General features: G+C 37.8%; 1 protein-coding gene across 2 annotated transcripts in view; it reads right to left on the reverse strand.

The window, feature by feature from the left end:
* Positions 1 to 22,205, reverse strand: part of LUZP2 (leucine zipper protein 2) — a 467,396-nt gene that overhangs the window by 237,145 nt on the left and 208,046 nt on the right. For both annotated transcript variants that reach the window (XM_055317492.1, XM_055317493.1), the window contains exons 2-5: positions 17,751 to 17,868; positions 14,122 to 14,192; positions 9,875 to 9,956; positions 4,786 to 4,848 (exon numbers count right to left, since the gene is read on the reverse strand). In XM_055317492.1, coding sequence (XP_055173467.1) covers positions 4,786 to 4,848; positions 9,875 to 9,956; positions 14,122 to 14,192; positions 17,751 to 17,868 — 334 coding nt within the window. The remainder of the gene's footprint in view (positions 1 to 4,785; positions 4,849 to 9,874; positions 9,957 to 14,121; positions 14,193 to 17,750; positions 17,869 to 22,205) is intronic.

Genomic DNA, 22,205 nt, shown 5'->3' on the forward strand with positions numbered 1-22,205 from the left:
TAAAATCAAAGTACAGAAGTCTGTTGTGTTTCCATACACTAATAACAAAACAGAGAAATTAAGAAAGCAATTCCATTTACAACCGCACCAAAAAGAATAAAACATCTAGGATTAATTTAACCAAGGAGGTGAAAGACTCATATTCAGAAAATTTTAAGATGCTGATAAAAGAAACTGATAAATGACACGAATGAAGGGAAAGACATGCCATGCTCATGGATTGAAAAAATTCATATTATTAAAATGTCCACGGGATCCCTGGGTGGCTCAGCGGTTTAGCGCCGCCTTCAGCCCAGGGCCTGATCATGGAGACCTGGGATTGAGTTCCACATCGGCTCCCTGCATGAAGCCTGCTTCTCCTTCTTTCTGTCTCTCTTTCTCTCTCTCTCTCCCTCTCTCTCTCTCTCTCTCTCTCTCTCTCTCTCTCTCTCTCTGTGTGTCTCATGAATAAATAAATAAAATCTTTAAAAAAAGAAATATTTTAAGAAGCCCATAATACACAAAACAATCCAAAGATTTACCCAAAACAATCTACAGACTAAATGGAATTCCTATCAAAACACCAATAGTTTTTTTTTTTTCACAGAACTAGAACAAATAACCTAAAATTTATATGGAACCACAAAAAACTTGTATAGTCAAAACAATCTTGAGAAAAAAGAACAGTGCTGGAAAGTATTACAGTCCCAGATTTCAAGATATACTACAGAATTACAGTAAATAACATAGTATGGCACCAGCACAAAAATAAATACATAGATCAATGGAGCAGAAATGGCCCATAAATAAACTCATGTCTATATGGTTACTTAATATGACAAGTGAGTCAAGAATATACAATGAGGGAAAAGACAGTGTTTTCAATAAATGGTGTTGGGAAAACTGGACAGCTACATGCAAAAGAATAAAACATGAACACTTTCTCACACCATACAAAAAAGTGAACTCAGAATGGATTAAAGACCTAAAAAAAAAAAAAAGACCTAAATATTAGACCTAAAGCCATAAAAATAGAAAAATAGAAAAAAAAAAAAAAAACAGACAGTGATCTCTTAGACATCACCCCCAGCAGCATGTTCATGGATACATATCCTCAGGCAGAGAAACAAAAGCAAAAATAAACCTCTGGGACTACATTAAAAATAAAAGGCTTTTACACAGCAAAAGAAACCATCAAGGAAACAAAAATGCAACCTACTGAATGGGAGAAGATATTTGCAAATAACATATCCAATGAGGGATTAATATCCAAAATATACAAAGAACTTATGCAACTCAAAGCCAAAAAAAAATAAGCCATTCCATTAAAAAAACTGGCAGAGAATCTGGATACATATGGATACAAAAACAGATGCTTTATATCACTGATCATCAGAAAAATGCAAATCCAAACCACAATGAGATACTACCCCATACCTGTCAGAATGGCCAGTATCAAAAAGACAGGAAATATCAAGTGTTGGTGAGGATGTGGAGAAAAGGGAAACTTCGTGCACTTTTGGTGGGAATGTAAATTGCTATGATCACTAAAGAAAATAGTATGGAAAGATATGGAAGCAACCTAAGTGTCCACCAACAGGTGGATGCATAAAGAAGACGTGGTGTATATATACACAACAGAATATTACTCAGCCAGGTAAAGGATGAGGCGTTACCCTTTGTGACAATATGGATGGACCTAGTGTATATTATGATAAGTCAGTTAGATAAAATCAAATACCATGTGATTTTCCATTTATGGAGAATCTAAAAAAAAAAAAAAAAGAAACAAAAAACAGAAAAACAAAACAAAACAAAACAAAAAGCCAAAAACAAACGAGCAAACAAACAAAAACAGACTCTTAAATGCAGAGAACTAACTGGTGGTTGCCGGAGGGGGAGTAAGTAGGGGAGAGGATGAAGTAGATGAAAGGGAGTAAGAGGTACAAACTTCCAGTTTTAAAGTAAATTAAGTCGTGGAGATGAAAAGTGCAGCACAGGGAATGTAGTGAGTGACACTGTCGTACTAACGCTGTATGGTGACCTGACGGATGATGACCAGTTATCACAGTGAGCAGCGAGTAATAGAATCGTAAAATCACTGTCACTCGCCCAAAGCTGATGTGACGTTTTATGATAATTATACTTCAATAATGAAAACACATAAGATAAAGTAGCCATACTAGCCTTCTTAAAAACCAAAAAAAAAAATAAAATAAAATAATAATAATAAGAAGAAGAAAACAGAGACAGAAATTTCTAGGAAACTGGTGATATTTGTACTATAAAACCAAGTTTTACATTGTGAGGAATCTAGCGTTGTACAAGATCATACACTAAAAACACGGGATATATGAGAAAACTGTGACAGAGAAAGGCCACTTACCATGGAACTTTGTCACCATAGCATTAAGAACATAATGATATCAGTAAAAACTATAGCCATAATTTTGTTTTCCATGATTTATCCCAAATACCATAGTCAATTGTTTGCAGCCTTATAGTTAAGATTTAGTATTTCCTCCTCTGAGGTGAAGATCCTAAACGGAATTACTTCAAATAAATTTAGCACATTATCATCAAAATTAAAACCTAGGGCATACTTTTCACTAATCTCTTGTTTTAATTCAGGGGAAAAGTCTTAACAAAGTCTCCTGTATGGACAGCTTTGACAAATATCTTGGTGCACTGAAAAGTATTTTTTTTATTTTTTTAAAAAAGATTTTATTTATTTATTCATGAGACACACAGAGAGACGCAGAGACACAGGCAGAGGCACCTAACCGCCACTACCAGCACTACTGGGAGGTTCTTCTGTATATTTTCTTATTCCCTTGGGTTGATAAAGAGTTCTCTAAAATGTAACAAGACTTTCCCCTGATTGCTTCAAACCTGAACAGGTTAGGAAAATTCGTATATAAACCAAAACAATTTAAAGTAGAATTTACTGACATCATTCCACCATTTATGAATTCCTACTGTGGGGGCACAGATTTGACTTGCATGTACCACGGAAGAGAATATAAGCAGAGAAGCGGAGGGCGAGAACTTGAAACTTTCTGCCCCACACCCCATTTGCTTTTTAAAAAGTCTCAGTATTTTTCCTCCTCCAAGGGATATCTTAAATCTTAAAAACTAAATTCCTAAGTGCTAATGTAAAAGTGTCTTTTAACAGCCGCCTTTACATAATGGAAAAAATGCTGATCATTCTTTATAAAGTTGATTGTTTCACTAAAAGTTCCTGGTATCTTCACTCAGAAGTTCTCAGGGGACTTCAAGCTTCTTCCAGAAATACCTTTATATCTATAGTATCTCTCTCTCACTTCCTTAGATTTTGTTTAACTGATTTACCTGTTGGTTTGTTTTTTCTTGCTCTTCAACTAAAAATCTGGATAATTTTACTGTACGGGGTATGTGTCAATTATTTTGTTTAGTCTCTATACATAATGATCATTTATCAATATAATAAACCCGAAATTTCAAGGAATTAATAAAAAGGAGTCTAATTAAAAAATTAATTTGATATATGCTCATCATTAGGTTTTGTTCAAGAAGTCAAAAACTGTCTCCTGTTATCAGTTTTCATCTGGGAGATTTTTTTTTGGGGGGGGGATTTTTAACATGATGAAAGTGAGTAGCACACTTCATTACAAAGTTTACATTTAGCAGATATTATGTCTGCAAAGCAGTATTTGTTTTAGGATTACTCCAGCCTATACACTTAGAAAATTAATATCATACTATAAAAGTATCCTCCAGAAACAAAACATTTTGTTAGTCCTTATAAGTATTTGGGTTTTTAAAGATCTTTTCCATGTAAGTATTTGTGATGAATATATTTTGATTTTGAAAGTGTTTCCTTCTTAAAGTCTAGATTTGAAAAAATCATCTAAGATTAAAAGTTAACTAAAGATGCTTAGAGATATAAATTAACCTATAAACCATAATTAGTGAGATTGATCAAGGAAAATGTATCATTAATTAGTCACAGTTTAAGAGTCCTAATTAACAGTATTCATGAAAAAAGGTGGAAATAGAAATGTGATGGAGGAACTATAGAAAAAAAAAAGTAGTTGTATAACAAGACAAAGAATTAAAAGAAGAAAATACATATTTTATAAGGTCCTCACATTTTATTTATTTATTTTTTAATTTTTATTTATTTATGATAGTCACAGAGAGAGAGAGAGAGAGAGAGAGAGAGAGAGGCAGAGACACAGGCAGAGGGAGAAGCAGGCTCCATGCACCGGGAGCCCGACGTGGGATTCGATCCCGGGTCTCCAGGATCGCGCCCTGGGCCAAAGGCAGGCGCCAAACTGCTGCGCCACCCAGGAATCCCAGGTCCTCACATTTTAAAGGCTATAATGAAAGCTATTCCAGTTTATTTCTACTCAACTTTACATTACTTTAAGATTACCCTCAATAAATTTTTCATTCTAGACTGGCTCTTCCTAGCATGAAGTCAATTTCCAGCTAGCCTTCTTCTTCAGCTCCTATAATGTCATTGGGTGGACAGATGAATTTATGAAATGAAAATTAATTTTTAATATTAGCTCAAGCAAAATATAATTAGAAGGGAAAGTGAACCTGAGAGGTATGAACTAAAAATATTATCAAATACATATATAAAAGTAGAGATTATCTACTCTTCTGAAATTCTCAACCTTGCAATTCTTTTCCATTAGGACATAACTGAAGGTCAAATTGGCATGTGATCCAAAAATTGTGGCAAAGGTATATGTAGGTTTGCATATAAACAAATGTATATGCAAACCCACATGTAGATTTGCCTGAAATATATCTTACCTCATTCTGGAGATCTCGGATCATTTTGCTCTTTCTTTCCATGTCAGTCTTTAGAAAATTAATCTGAAAATGAGGGGAATAGTATGTAAGCACATTTCAAATTCATTTCTATGGGTTTTATAAATTTATCTTCATGATTTTTGAAGCATAATAAAATGATTATCTCTTTATCAACAAACACTGATAAAGAACAAAGGATTAAAATTTTCATTAACCAAACTTTCATTGCCCGGTTCACACATATACCCACTGATTATAAAAAAGCCTTTTCTCATAAGTAAAAATTCATTTTTTTTTAAATGGAGAAGTCATGTATATTTTAACTATTATTCTGTTATCTATTTAAACCTCAAATTAAAAAAAACGTGTCTTAAAAAAACAAAACAAAACAAACAACAACAACAAAAGGCCATATTCTAGGGTGGGACCTAGAAACCTCCATTCATAAAACACTCTCCAGGTAATTATGACCTATCGCAGGTTGGAAGGCAATTGCAGAGTGACATATTCCTGGTCTCTAAAGCACAGAATGTTTTATAGTACTGTACCAAAGAAACCATGATGTTTCCTCCTGATCTTGATGTTGTTAAAATCTATAATCTAGATCAGTTATTCAAACTGTATTTGCATAAACATAGCAATTTTGCTGCCTGAGTATATCTGCCTGAGTATTTTGGGAAAAAAAAAAATCAGTATAGCATAGTTGTTAAAATCTGAGACTTTAAAGTCAGTGAGGGTTCACTCTGATAAACTTTATGAGAGTAGATAAAACATTTAATTTCTTCAATTTTTAATTTCCTAGTAGTCACATGTTAAAAAAAGTAAACAGAAACAGATAAAATTAATTTTACTCATATGTTTTATCTAATTCAATATTCTCAAATATTATTATTTTGACATGGAATGGACTAATGCTGTAACTGACATTATTTTCTGCGATATATCATTAAAATCCACTGTATGTTTTAATAGCATGTCTCAATTTGGACTAGCCATGTCATAACGCTCAATAGCCTTGTGTATCTAGTGCTTATTTATTGGACAATACAGTCTTAGAGGATCCCTGGAACGATACAAGAGAGACTGGTAATGTGGATCATATCTAGCAGTAGACTGAATCAGCGGAAATCAAGTTTAGAAGTAAAATGAATTTTCACCAAACATAGATATTTTTTTAAAAAATATATTTCTGAAACATTTCAAACATAAACAAAAGACGAAGAAGCGATACCTAAAATGCCTCTGGGCCCAACCCTAAACATAAACAGATGCAAATATTTTCTCCAATTTTCTTCAGACCTTGTAAAAAAAAAACAAATGATACACCTACTATTAAAGCCTCACCTAATTTTTCTTCCTTCCCTCTCCAGAAGTCGATGTGTATTACAACCTTGTGCATGTTTTTGTACGTTTTGCTTTTTGTGTATTGTGTTAATCCTTACAAAAATGTTAACACCCTTTGTTTTCTGGCTAGTGTAGGGGTCCTTACACCATTCATTCAAACGGTAACAGAAATCTAAGCCGATTTTGGAGGGTCAAGCTACTATGAAACAAGTACAAGCCTGAGAACTACCGTGACTATCGTTTGGATCATAATAATGTTCAAGCTGAATCTTAACTATGAAGATATCGCCAACAACCTAAAACACAGTCACACTCTCTGTCCCACTGAGAAGATAGTTCAATTTGGTTGATAAAAGCAAAGAAATAGAGGACTTGACACCATTCCAAATTAGATACCTATGCAGTGCAACAGGATATTCCCCAATAAGCAGTTTCTGCACCCATTTCAATGGCTGTGTCCTGTGTCTCAGCCTATAGATAACCAATCTTGTGGCTGGACCAGTCTTTGTGGATCTTAGTATGATTGTAAGACACCCTCAGCAGTATCATCGGGAAGTTTTGAAGATTAAAAAAATAATAATAAATTAAATTAAAAATTTAAAAAAGTTTACTTTTAAGTCCTAGAAATTACATGTCACTCCTGGGGGCCACACAGTTAGGCCATGGGTAGAAAGAGCCAGGGGGGGCGGCTGGGGGGCTCAGCAGTTTAGTGCCGCCTTCGACCCAAGGTGTGATCCTGGACACCTGGAATTGAGTCCCACGTCGGGCCCCCTGCATGGAGCCTGATTCTCCCTCTGCCTGTGTCTCTGCCTTTCTGTGTGTGTGTGTGTGTGTGTGTGTGTGTCTCATCAATAAACAAATAAAATCTTAAAAAAAAAGAAAAAAAAAAGAGCCAGGGAGAGTGAAGGCCCGAGGTTCTGCATTTATTGGAGTGGAGGGTAGGGGCCTAGGGTTTCCTGGGGTCACTTCCTACTGGTGAATTCAAACATAAGAATGAAAATTAAAAATGCAAAAAGAAAATAAAGCCACCTAAATGGTCAATTACTGAAATCAACCAAGATCTCCCAAACAAGGGAGCCTGGGGATTTTTTAGGAGCGTGAGCCTGGGATGGGGAGGACCTGGCCTGGCTCTGTAGCCAGTCTTGTGGCTGGCACTGCGTTTCTTTCAGATAGCCATCTTTGAAGTGGCTGCCTTCACAATCAAAGCTGAAGTTAGCACTTGTATTACAAAAAAGAAAAGTCAACTGTCAGAGCTTACACCACGTCTATGCTAGCACTTTTTAAATGCATTACTCCTTACTGGGTGTGGGGCTCAGACTCCTGACCCCCCAGATCTGGAGCTGCTCACTCTAGTGACTAGGCCAGCCAGGTGTCCCAGCTTTTACTCTAATTAAAGTTAGCTGTTGGGATGCTGGCTGGCTCAGTTGGTACAGAAGGTGACTCCTGATCCTGGGGTCAGGAGTCTGAGCCCCCACTTTGGGCACAGAGTTTACCTAAAAAACTAAATAAATAAAAAATAAAGAGTACAACGGAAATACATCGCAGTGTTAGGAATATAATTATTCAAATGTGAAACAGGGATGGAAAATCTTGAGAACGCAGTGTTCAAATATTCAAGAGCTAAAAATATATTCAGACTATTCAAAAAGTATTAGCATTTGGAAACCACTGCTCTAGAATCCCAACAGGTTTTTGCATCCCTGAAAAAATAAGCATTCCTAGTAGATCGCTATGAATTTAATTCTCAGAAACAGAAAATGCCATTTATTTACTTTGGACAAAGAATGTAAGAACATAGCAATTCTTTACTCTTAATGAGAGTCAAAGTTAGAAGCTAATTTTTGCCTTTAGACTAATTATGTCTCACTTAGGGCAAGTTAAGCCATACAAATTAACAAGACTAGTGAAATGCATCCAATGAACATTAATATCTTTAATTACCCCAGTTAACAGAGAATGAGACCTCGTTCTTCCTTGCTGTCTGTTGGGATTTTTCATGAGGAACACAGGTTGACAGACATGCTATCCCATTATTTGCTTAGGGATAATAACAAATGTTCCTTTGTTCGTAAAAAAAAATATATATATATATATATATATTTTCCTACAGAATTAGATCATGATGGATTTATTGCTTCTTCGGTTTAATTTGTCTTAAGTTTATCTTCTTTTATATGTTTGCGATTTGAGTTTATCCTTGAAGTTTCATGACATTTTACCGTAAGCTTATCAAATGATATATTTGCAACAATTTTTGCATAAAATATAGAATGTTATCTTTATGGGAAGAGGTAAAGTAATTAGATATGCAATCAAGTGTAGCAATAAGATTAGCAGCTCTTCAATCGAAAATAGCACAACGTTTGCAGAATTAAATCCGGTTTTTCCCCTCTATTTGAGAGTGAACAACTACAGTCATCTTTCTCTCTCCTTTTTACCCAACCTTCAATTACACCAACAGCCTTCCTGACAGAGAAAATAATAATAATCTACCCCCAAAAATGCTTAAAAATACAAATTAGTTTCATTTTTAGTTAACCTAGAATTTTCAGTTGGGAGAACAGGTGCAAAGCATTCTGTTAGAGTCTAACCAAAATCTGGAAGAGGTAATTCCCAGTACTATGAAATCTGTCTAGGTCCCAGCAGATGTACATTTAAAAAATAACCATTGTTTTAATAAGTATATCTCAATGCCAGGTTTGTCAAAGGTGCAGTCATCTCTTTCTGAGATTCGGAGCTGAAACATATTAGTTATTCAACTGCAAACACAGAACAGTTCCTCCTGGTGACGTGCTTTTCAAAAGCAAACTGCCCAACACAGGGCCCTTAACCCCAGCCACCCCTTTGAGTTGGCAGGTTCTCACAGGTCAAGCCACCATACACCTGCCCTAACCACCCCAAGGTCAGGTACCAGACACCTTGGGGCGTTCCCTCTGCCCCAGAGCCTGCTGACTCCTCCTAAGCCTGCTTATCCGGCCCCTCACACAGTCTCTCGCACAGACACCACAGTGAAGGCTCTTGCCCAGAGCTTCTCACCATCCTCTGCCTCGTGACCCACCCAAGTACTTCCCTGGGTAGTCACCTGTCACGACGCAGGGCGCTCCTCTTGAGAACTGTGAGAAACAAACTAAATTCTCATTGGTCGTCATTTCCTGATCCATTGGCCGAACTGTACTCTAAATTTTCCATTCATATATTATATTCTAAGACAGACTCAGGTCCTAGAAATAAGATCAAGGGTCCACTCCCCCATAAGTGGTATATAAGGTGGTTCTGGAGAATAAAGTGGAAATCTAGTGAGAAAATCTAAAGAGAAGCTTGATTCTCAACCTTGGGGTGTGTCAGGGTCACCTGTGGAGTGGACTGAACAGGCAGAGGATGGCCTCACCCCTGAGGGATTCCTGTCAGTGGAGGGGGGGGTGGGGCCCAAGGATCTGCACAGCTCTACTGGGTTCAAGGTGGCTTATAAGCCGTAATTCACAGCACTGCTGTCCCAAGGTCAACACCTCTATTTTGATCAGTAAGTGAGGGCTGGGGATTGGAAGATCTCTAACAATCAAATACAACAAAAATCTTTTCTCGGAATGAATGCTGACCACGTAAGTATTTTAATGATCTCGGTTACTGCATTTTCTTGACTGTATTCTTTTATTGTTTACAGGTGTATTTATTCCATAGTGTTTTGGGGAGAAAAAAATAATTTCCCAGCCCTCAAAAAAGGACGCACACACAAAAACATACTTACGGTAGCTTGTTGTTTTTCTGCTCTCTCAGATGTCTCTTTAAGTTGATTTTGCAGGACCTCCTGGAGAGACTTCATTTGTTCTCTGGGAGAAAAGAGAGAGCAAAAGAGAGACATAATTCTGTTATTTCCTGTGTACATTATGAAAGGAGGTTTTGCTGTCGACATGCATTTAGGAAACAACTAGAACTGTAGATAGGGACACAGTGAAGCATGCAGGGTGTATCTGAGCATTCTAGTAATAAAGTTTTCTCTCCCAGGCACCTACTAAAAGCAAGTTGTATCTAAAGGAAATTGCCTCGCTATAGTGTCTTATGAGAATCCCACTGTGGGAATCATCTGGGAGCTGCATAATGTGTTAAATCAAATCAACGTAATAATTAGAGTTGAAAAGCTAATTTTAGTGACAGCATGCCAGGGTGTGAACATGCTGGTTAGGGAAAAAAAAAAAAAGTCGCCACAGACTTGCCAATAGGATAAAATTACAACTTCCCCTTGGATGCTCCTAATTGATTAATTCTAAGGTGGTGTACTTCAGACATCCTTTATAAAGCCTGAGACATTTTATAAAAAATGAAGAGAAAAGAGACTTATTTCGAACTTGAGGGCTGCCTCATTTATTGTGGCTAATAAAAGAAATATATACGTCTGTATATATACACACACATCACGTCTCAAGCTCACTCATACATATGGACCTTGTCTCACTTGTTAAAAATATAAACATTTCTCTAATTATGCATTCCTCTCAAGGGTTTAAGATTGACTCACTTGTGACAAATCATACTATCTCTCTGTGCCTATATTTTATCACCTAAGATACCACTTCCAAAAGTTCTGATACCAGATAAGGGTTGGTGCATGTGTGTGTGTGTGTGTGTTTGTGTGTGTGTGTGTGTGTGTGTGTGTTATTCTGGTTATAGGAATAAAGTCCTAAAATTTTTTTTTTAATTTTAAAAAAAGGAATAAACTCCTTTAAAGCAACAATAGCCAAAGAGAAACCATTCCTAGCCTTACAAGTAGAACTCAAACTAATTTAAAATTCCCAATCCAGTGCCAAAAGACCACCTCTGCAACCCTTGTGTATAACCACGCTACGGAGCCTAGGGATTGGCGTGTACCCTCTGAGGCCAATTTTCTTCATCTATAAAATGGGTCACTAATAGAGCTGCCTGATAGGTGTGCAGTGAGGTTAGATGTCCCGACGTAGCCAAAATACTTAGCACAACGCCTGGAAAATGATCACTTAATAAATATATGACATCTCTGTCATAACCACCAGCACCACTCTAGGTCCTTAGGTTCATTCTGTGACCACCACGTCCTACACAACTGCGTGCTGTTCTTTCGTCCAATGGGATTTAATGACGCTCCCAGATTTCTTATTCTAGAAACTTTTAACTCCAGACTCAATTTCAGGAATATCAGTGAGAGTCTATAGGATTATTAAAATCGGGACACCTGGGTGGCTTAGTCGGTTAAGCACCTGCCTTTGGCTCAGGTCATGATCTCAGGGTCCTGGGATGGAGCGTGTGTGTGTGTGTGCGTGTGTGTGCGTGTGTGTGTGTGTGTGTGTGTGTCCCTGCATTGGGCAACCTGCTCAGCGGGGAGCCTCTTTGTCCCTCTCCTTTTGCCCCTCCCCCTGCGCATGCTCTGTCTCTGTTTCTCTTTCTCCCAAATGAATGAATGAAATCTTAAAAAAAAAATTTCAAATCAAATCAGTTTGGACTCTGTCAAGGCAAAATATAACTGGAACAAGTTATAATGTAATCACAGTCCCTTTGTGTCTTAGATGACTTATGTTTGCCGACGTGAAGCTTGTAACATGCTTTCGCTTAGAGAGGATTTAAGTCTCAGCCTTCATTCCTTCCTCAAATACATATCAGTTATCAGGATTGTTTCATGCATGGACATCTAAAATGTAGACTTCTATTCTTGTTTCTGTTATCTTCCAGTCTTCCACAAAGAGCATTTGTGGCATAATATGACGTAACAGTAATACCTACACATGTCATAGGCTTACAGTGCACCAGACACTCCTAGAACGTTCACATCAAACTATGACGTAATAGTACAAACAGAAAACTGCTACAGAGAGTGGTGGTGAAACTGTGTTCTAGATCTTATGGGTTCAAATTCTTAGAGTCACTATACCACCTTTACAGAGAGAGAGAGAAAGAAGGGCCAGAGGGAAGAAGGAAAGAAGAAGGAAGGACCTTTGTGCTATCTCTAACACTCAGATCTTTAACAAGCACTGAATCAAAATATAAACTATTCTAAGTGATAAAAGAATTATGGTCAAAAAAAAGAATTATGGTAAGATTTTATGAATATTATTTCATTATTTTTGAACTTTAAAATTATCATTTTTAAAATTTTAAGTGATTCATATTTCTTTAAAGTATCACATGCCTTATAAAAATAAAAATGAGTGTGTGTGTGTGTGTATGTGTGTGTGTGTGTCAAAAAAATCCCACATCCTGACATCTATAGGCAATGTAGGGAGCAGAACAAAAATAACCTTAAAGCTGTTAACAAACACTGGAGAAGGCAGGGGATGCTGGACATTTTCACGTCCAGGAAAGCTGTGAGCCAGGATGGTAAAGATGATCTTTGACCTTCTGAATGTCTCTATATCCTCTTCTGCCTTCTAAGCATATTGCTACCTGTTCTCACTGCTCTCAGGCTTTCGGGACCCCCACTCTCTGCCTCACAGCCTGGCTACATTATTATACTCTTAGAGAGTAGACTCCTGACTTGTTCATGGGCCCCCTCTCCCAAGAGGGACTGACCCCAACTATCACTACTACTCCAGGGTGCTATTTGGTACCAAACTGAGTCTTTAATTCTAAAGAGCCGACGGCTCCAGTCACACCTATGATAGGTTGCCCAGGTGTTGAGCACATTTCCACACAGAATTTCGTGGTTGCAAGGGATTTGACAGGGCAGCTGTTTCATACATCTTCACATCAATTTGTGAATTAAAAAAAACAAAACAAAAAAACAAAACAAAACAAAACAAAACAAAACAAAAAAAAAACTCACCAGAACCACACCACAGAAAAGCATTTTTTTTTCTGGTAACCTGTGGTTACCAACAGATATTGTAATGGAGCACTTGCCACTCTCCTGCACATTGTTTTTGTTTCCAGAGAACGCAATAGTGCCCGATCCTTTGGCACACGGAATCCAAAACTGCCTTCTGGGAATCTCCACCCACCAACCACTCCAAACTCTTTAACACTGGACTTTGAAGGGAATTTCATGTTCAAGAAATAATAATCTCATTTAAATAATAAAAAGAGTCAATATAAGACACTTAGTTTGGTATTTGCAATGTGTCATTGGTTTGCCCCGAATATATGTCCATGATAGGGTTCTGGGCCAAAAGGCGAGGACATCGGGGAAGAAGCAAGATGGTGAGTATAGTAGAAAGCATGTAACATTTTGGCAGCTTCCTGCTTTGTGAGCAGTGAACTAAGGTGAAAGGGTGTGGCTATTGGGTGAAACAGCAGAGCAAATTCCACTTAACAGCTCTCAACCCGTGTAAGCCCTGTGAGCGACAAGTTCCTACCTATTAGATAGGGATGATCATATCTACTGTACAAGGTAATTGTGAGGATGGAATGGGAAAATATTTATAAAGCATGTGGCAGGCAGAGCTTCTACTAAGTGTATAACAAATGCTCGCTTGTTTCTACCTTAAAATATCTTTTTTTTTCTTTGAGAGGCAATTTCAAATCTAGTTTTTTTATGGTGCAAACAAATCTCATGATACGCTTTCTTCAAAAAAAAAAAAAAAATCTGACACCAAGAAGACCAGACCAATTCTACCTATATGGTTAATAGATTACCCCATTCTTCACCACCCCCACCGCTATCATCGTGGTCAAGTTTTCATCCTATTACACGTGGCCCACGGAGGTCAGTGCTAGTGCATGCGTCTACTGATGGGCTGACTTCCCCGGCTCTATCTTACGAGGATAACAGAGGACAATACTACAGATCCATAAATATTCTGTGATCTGCAGACAAGCAGCATAGCGTCCCGATCACCAGAGAACTTGTTGGAAACACACAATTTTCAGCCCCACCATAGATTTACTGTATACAAACCTGCATTTCAATATGATTCTGATGCATTCGTGTCTAAGTAAGAAGATAAGATTTTTGTGGAATTTCTGAATGGAGTTTGACACTATTGGGGAAAAAAAAAGAACTGAGGAAATTAAAGGAATGTACAATCTTACCTTTGTCTTTGACCTATTTCCAGAAGCTTCTCAACATCAGATTTGGAAGATCTCTCATCATTTTTCAAAGACTGATAAGAAAAGTGGGAAAAGAAAATCTTATTCAAGTGATAAATTGAGACTCACTTTACTTTTGTGTCAGTGGCACAGGTGTGACTGCTCTTACGCCCGGGAACGAGAATGTGCAAATGAGGCCAAAGTGATGCTCAGGGCTCTAGGGATGCACACGGGGATTTCTGACACCAAACCCAGGACGGGCGCTACGCCGTCGTGAAAGGGAAGAAGCTGAGTGTCAGCCTTCAGAGGTTCGATGGAGGGGGAACTGCTCTCCCATATCTAGGGCCTTTTCTGCAACACACATCTACTCTCTACGACAAAGCAGCTCTGGCATAGTTTCTACAGACTCAAATGGACATAAGAGACCTCTCTGAATCAGCTAAGTGATAACACGATTCAAGATCACAGCTGCCAAAGAGCATGCACCTGTTAAGTCTTGCCTATTTATCATGAGTGAGCAACGCACCAGAATACACAGAGAAACTGAGGCCATGTAAGACCGTAACTGCTCTGACAAGGTCGGGTATTTAGGGAAAAAAAATTAGAAAGTACTGGCTCAGTCATTAGTGTTTATTGACCCTGGCGAAGTCAGCATCCACAGGCCGGGACTTCACACAGCCCACTGAGCTCTTCTCATTACACGCTCTGTCCCCTGAAGTCTTCCCTGACAACTTTTCTATTTATACGCAACAAACTATTTAACAGGGCAAGCTATCTTTCTTGACATTAGAAGTTGAAGCCGGTATTAGGAGCAGTGACACTGTTTGCAGGAAGAGCAGCTGCGGCCGGCAGGGAACAGACACTCTTAGGGACGGCGGACACTGTTTACTCGGTATCTCTTGAACAAATATCTGTCGTGAATTATGCAAAGTCCTATGCAGGGGCACAGTGTCTGCCTTCACAAATTCCATAGTCTAAGGCTAACATCAGGCAATTTTCATACCACCAAATTAGCATTCTGATCAGGATGTGGCGGGCTGAGCTGCGTAAGGGAAACTTCTTTCCTAAAATAACTGACTGAGGTCATTCCTAGATCAATACAAGTTGTCTTGCTTATTTGGAAAGAACAGCTTGACACAAAATACAAAGAGAGCAGGAAGAAGAATTCAAGCGAGAGGCGGTGCAGGGCACTGCCCATCATGGGATTTTACAGCTCAAAGTGCATCACCGTCCTATGACCTGAGGCAGGTCCCCAAATCTGCCCTTTGCCTTCCTTAGGTGAAAAACAGGGATGAGATTTTTGAAGTGTCTGCTTTAGACAGTGACTGGAAAACTCAGAGGACCAAAGAGATGCGGAAAACGCTTGATGAAAAGTGCAACGAAATATGCCTGCTGATGTATGGACCATCTGCTATATTCTGGGCATTCTGAAGGAAACCAAGATCAAGCAGATGAGTATCTTCAAGAAATTCAAAATTTAAAAAAAAAAAGTGAAAAAGAATATGAGATGCAGAAATGAAAAGGGTAGATACAGATAGGAGTCGGCAAGGCACATCTAAGTGGAAGAGCTGGAGAGAGGGTCCTTGATTATTTACCTAGCAATGTCCAGAGAAGTGGGGTGTACTCCTTGGGAAATATTCTGGGTTCCTTTAAGGATACTAAAGGTTGATATACCTCCTCATGGATCAGCATAGTGCTTAGTGGTTGACGGCTATTGCCATCCCATTCAGGGGCCACGGTTACAGAGAAGACTGCAACAGAACTTTCAAAGCTCCTACCTTCGCGGAGTCCCACTGGGGGAAACATGTGGAATGGTCTCTGTAGTGTTCACTCTGAGTTTAAAACCTAGAATCAGTATTTATTAGATGTATGAGTGGGCACTTCCTTGGCCTACTAACCTCATTTTATGAGTAAAATATTACCTTAATTTTGTGAAGAGGTTGCTAAGGGGATTTAAATAAGAAAAAAATAAAGAAAATAAATACCTCACACAGTGGCTGACACAAAATGGAAAGAGAAAAGCTTTTAAAAATTGCAACTGAAAAAAAATGAAAAAAAAATTGCAACTACGTTTAGTGGTACAATTGTTACCCTTAAAAAAGAAAACAGGATTCTATGAAATCATATATTATTATCAAGCAGTTTTCCAGATTGTGATTGGGCGTGTTGACTCAGTCTATTGGTACAGCGACACTGAGTGTTGTGGTCACACATGGGCATCTCACCATATGCATGAAACAGTTTGGAAGCGCCAGGTGGTCCACGCCTCTGAGAGGTGCAGGTGCGCTGAACATTCTCTGCAGCCTCATATGACTGGTGAATTTCTACTTAAGCATAAGGTGCAACTCCGCTATCAGCTCACTCCAGAAATTGCCTTAACCCCCTTTCCATCCAAGCCAGGGCTTCCCTACCGTGTGTGTCTTCTTCCATCATGGCACTGTCATTACCCTGCTCCCTGTTCTAATGGGGTATATGGTGGGCTTTCTGCTCCTAATTTCATGTTTTCAAGCTGTAGCATAGCTTATGGAACAAGAGCTTGGGCACTAGGCTCATTTACCCACTTGCTCTGCAACCTTACTCTGTGTCTTCTAGAATTTACCTTTCTCCAAATCTTGTTTTCTCACCTATAGGAAACTACTAATAACCACAGCATAGTCTTCATGTAAAAAATAAATAAAAATTATACAGGCCATCCCTAACGGAAGACCTTGACTGTGTTCAATAAGCTGTAGTGGCGGCTGACACCATCATCATCATCATCTCCATCTTCAAGGAATAGAAAGCTAAGGACAACACCGACTCCACATGTTTCAGAAACATGGTTGAGCGCAGTAACTAATAGGCCCTGAAGCCACATTTTGTGTATTTAAACTCCAGCTTCCCTTGTGACATTCAAAAATAACTTATCTTTTTTTTAAAGCATAATCTCTCACGTATAACATGAAAAATCACATGAATAGTATCTACCTCACAGATATATTATGAAAATTACAATCAGGTCCCCAATAAATTCCAGTGTTCAATCAAATATTGAAATATATCATCAGATACTTCAGAAAATTTTTCTTATCAGATATAGATCTTTGCTTATCGATATGGATCAGAAAATTTATCTTATCAGATATAGATCTTGTCTTTTTTTTTGCTTGAGATTTCACTGAGTATCAATACATGTTCATGGATGACTCTTTCCTTTCTAAGGCATTTTCCCATTTTAGTAATGAAGATTATTAAAGAATCTTGAGAATTATCCTGTGTGGAATTTAAAGTTCTCTTCCAGAGATCATTCCTAAATTCATTCAACTCCTTGTCATAATTAGTTTTCATCATTTCAGAATATTAAAAAAAAAGGGGGGGGCAGATTGATCTTAGGAGCTATGAGAGACTGATGGCCTTGGCAAGCAAATAATTTTCTCCTTCCTGAATTTGCAAACCACAGATTCCCAGACTGCATTTAAAATGACATTTCTTTTCAAAGCTCACATGATAATAAATAACTCCCCTGGTGGAACCCAGAAACATATTCAAAACTGGTAAAAAAAAAAAAAAAAAAAAAAAAAAAAAAGCAGGAGTCTTTAATGTTGATCCACCGAGACAAACCAGGTGACCAGGAAAATGAGATTTCATCTCACCTGAAGGTTGACTTTAATTCCATCAAGTTCTCTTGATGTCTTTGTCAGCTGATGGAGGATGTTGCTTCGCTCCTTAAAGACTTCTTTCAGCTGCTTTTCTAGCTCTTCATAGTCCTGTCTAACACAGAAAAAAATCGCATGAGAGCCCCTCAAGTGCTTCCACTGGCCTTTAGCCACATAACACAATCACAAGCCCCTGCATGTAAAGCAACATCTAGATTAATTGCAGTTTTAATTACTAGGATGTTTTGTTTTTCCTCTTTCATCTAAAAGGAGAAAATTGAAGACCAAGCAGCTTTATAACAAAGGTTTCATTCGGCATTGAGTTTTCAGAACAATGCTGTGTATCTTTGACAGGTATAGGATAGTCTATCAGGTACCTCTTGGAAAGCAGCTATTTTCCATGACATCATCCTAGTAGACAAGGTAGCCTAGAACTCTACCTGATAGAGGAGGTTAAAATGATCAACTGGAGGACACACGAGAGTTGCTAATCTATGGAAGACTTCCTGGGGAAAAGTGTAATATAAAACATAAGATACTGGTGGAAAGATAAGTAGAAATTAGCTATATGGAAGCGGAAAGCATGTGTAAATACAAATAAAAACAAGCTCCCTGAAATTTTCAAAAAGTGAGTATATATTGGAAGATTTAGAGTTCTAAGGCGGGGGGGGGGTGTCAGGATTTGCTGCTAAAATGAGGACGTGGAAAAAAAAATAAAAATAAAATGAGGACGTGGAGAGCATGAGCAAACAGATGCAAGAAGGCTTAGGGACAGGAGTTTTGGCGATCGTTTTGAAAACAAGTGTAAGTAACTGAACAGGGACTGGCATGGTTGGGTTAATGTTTCATAAAGATTTTCCTGGCCAAAGACTGGAGAGTGACCTAGAGGAGGGAAAAACCTGGAGAAAGAGAGGCTGGAAAGGAAGTTACCACGGCAACAATCCAAGGAAAAGGTTGTAGTGGCCTAAATTAGATTAGAAACTGCAGAGACAGAGAAGCCGGGACTCATTTCAGCAAAACACGCACAACTGCATCAATGAAACATAATATTTTTTCAAATGTCTTTTGTCTGTGTGTTATGGGGAGAGAGCAGCAGGGCGCTGGCTATTAATGATGCCATGTTTCGGGCATAGGCAACTGTTGGACGCAGCCCTTTCCTGGGAGAGAAGTCATCTTCCTACGAAGAAGAGTGTTTTAGTGAAAGGTTCACAAGGTCAGTTTTAAACTTGTAAGAAAATGGCTCTAACTTTTTATTTATTGTCATCTATAAAATGCAATATTAACCTATGTATTAAAGGAGCAACCCATGTAGAGTTTTGAACCCCTAGGGTTCAAAATTAATTAAAAATTAATTAAAATTAATTTTTAAAGTGTTTTAAAAATTCTGTCACTGAGAAATTTGATGGATCCCCAGTCTTTCTACAGCATTATAAAGGAGCTGGGCCTACCAATGACCTTAGTGATGCCATCTCCGACAGATTTCTAACACAATTCTTTGTGCTTCTATATATTTTTTTCTGTTTTTTAACTGTTGTTTTCTAGCACTGGTTTATATTCTTGTTTGAAGGAAATTGGAATGCTCCCCTGCTGGGAGTATTCCCCAGTATTTCTTCCCGGCCTTGAGATTTTCACTGATTAATAGTGCCCCACCAGTTCCTCTCAGGCTCACTAGCAAAGTCAACTAATGAGTGGAAAGGCCATGATGAACATGGCCTCTGTGTCTAACTACTCAGCTTTAATTCATACCCCAGTTCGTTTCTCCTAAATGTTGGTGAGAAGAACCACATCTCCAAAATTAGAATAAAGGACCAGGATAAATCACTACGTTAGATAACATGTATTGATAATGTCTTACAAGCAAGATGGTGTGTGTGTGTGTGTGTGTGTGTGTGTATTATTATATATAATTATGTTTATATTATATACATTATTTATATTTATTATATATATAGCATATACAATATCATATTATATTATATATTATTTATATATAAATATATGCCCACAATATTATATAATATGTAAATATCACATATAATATGAATATTATATTATGATTTATATATTATATGAATTATACATTATATATTATATATTATATGAATATTATATATGATATTTATATATTCATTTAATCTGCAGAACAACCCTGTCAGATAAGCACTAATCTTAAGAAAGTTGAAGAAATTGAATCACAGGGATGGTAACTTCCCAGGACAGATTTCTACTAATGATGTGGTCAGCCTCCAGGGCCCAGGGTCTCAGCTGGCACTCTGGAAGAACAACACAGTAACTTGACTAGGAGCTTATCAGTTTATCATAGTGAAATGTTCACTGTGCCACTGCAGAACCCATTATCTATTACTCCTTCCTGCACTGATATATGTTTTTGGTACTGGAATTTTTTGCCATTTATTATTTTCCATTAAGTAAAATTAGGAATAGCATTTCCTTTTTTTATTATTTACAATCATCTTTAAATGCTATCACTATATTTGGCCTTTGAATAAATTCATTAGAGAAAGAGAACCAGTTTACATCCCTCTGTGATTCCGCTAAGTACAACTGGAAGCCACAAAAAAGATACATTTTTTCAGAGATAAATATAGTAGTCAAAGTGTTAGTTAATAGCACCACTTCAGTTTCAATCATTCGAGGTTCTTATAAAAGGGGAAAACAGATTACCCCGTAAAAGCAACCTTAATAGAAGCACTGGTTAGCATTTTATCACATTTATGAATGATTTATCCCAATGCATGTTATTTTCCCCATAATATACATGCATATATTTTTTTAATATTTACATGATCCTCCTACAGTTGTATCCTGCAACTGGCTTGTACATCTCAGAGCTCTTTCCACATCTATACATATTAAAATTTCTGTGCATATATTTGATTTTATTTTACCACTGGACATTTAGGGTGTTTTCAATTTTTCTTTCTCTTTTCAAAGTAATCCACATATGTGGGTACAAATATATTTTCCTGAAAATTCCTATGGCATATATTCCTATAAGGGAAACAGTTCATTCCAGAGTTAAATGTTAATTTTTAGAAGTACCAGTAGGGGCTCCTGGGTGGCTCAGTGGTTGAGTGAGTCCCCCAGGGTCCCGAGATCGAGTCCCATGTTGGGCTCCCCACAGGGAACCTTGCTTCTACCTCTGCCTGTGTCTCTGCCTCTCTCTGTGTGTCTCCAATGAATAAATAAATAAAATCTTAAAAAATATATAGGCACCAATAAATTGTCTTCCTGGAAAATATTTAAATCTATACTTCTATCGTCAGTACAGAATTCTGGCATTCTTTTCAACACATTCACTTCAACTGGAAATTGTCTTCCTCCTTTACCTAATCATGTTGTGGCATGAGTGGAAAATGATACCTTCTTTAGGACATAATTTTCGATCACTTTCTTGGGAAGATTGATTGTATTTTCACTTTTATTAGTACTTCCATTTCTTCCCCTAAGAATTATCTGTGCATGCCTTTTACCCACTCATATTTTGGGTTATTGTATTTTGTGTTCTGGGGCTGCTGTCACAAAGGACGACGGAATGGGTGACTCAAACGATAGATTTTTTTTTTTTATCTCAAAATTCTAGGAGAGGAACACAAGCAGAAACCTTTTTGACCTCAGCCACAGCAACTCCTTGCAAGACGTGTCTCTAAAGGCAAGGGAAACAAAAGCAAAAATGAACCACTGGGACTTCATCAAGATAAAAAAAAAAAAAAAAAAAAAAAAACAAAAAAAAAACACCTTCCTCACAGCAAAGGAAACAGTCAACAAAACTAAAAGGTGACCTACAAATGGGAGAAGATATTTGCAAATGACGTATCAGATAAAGGGCTAGAATCCAAGATCTATAAAGAACTTGATAAACTCAACAGCAAAGAAACAATCCAATCATGAAATGGGCAAAAAACATGAACATAAATCTCACAGAGGAAGACATAGACATGCCCAACAAGCACATGAGAAAATGCTCCGCATCACTGGCCATCAGGGAAATACAAATCAAAACCACAATGAGATCCCACCTCACACCAGTGAGAATGGGGAAAATTAACAAGGCAGGAAACCACAAATGTTGGAGAGGATGTGGAGAAAGGGGAACCCTCTTACACTGTTGGTGGGAATGTGAACTGGTGCAGCCACTCTGGAAAACTGTGTGGATGCTCCTCAGAGTTAAAAATAGACCTGCCCTAAGACCCAGCAATTGCACTGCTGGGGATTTACCCTAAAGACACAGATGCAGTGAAAGACAGAGACACCTGCACCCCGATGTTCACAGCAGCAATGTCCACTACAGCCAAACTGTGGAAGGAGCCTCGGTGTCCATCGAAAGATGATGGATAAAGAAGATGTGAGATATGATTGATGGGTATTATATGCAACTGTTGAATTATTGAAAACCACATCTGATGTACTATATATATGTTGGCTGATTGA

Source organism: Nyctereutes procyonoides, unplaced genomic scaffold, assembly GCF_905146905.1.
Source record: "Nyctereutes procyonoides isolate TBG_1078 unplaced genomic scaffold, NYPRO_anot_genome, whole genome shotgun sequence".
Classification (NCBI taxonomy): Eukaryota; Metazoa; Chordata; class Mammalia; order Carnivora; family Canidae; genus Nyctereutes; species Nyctereutes procyonoides.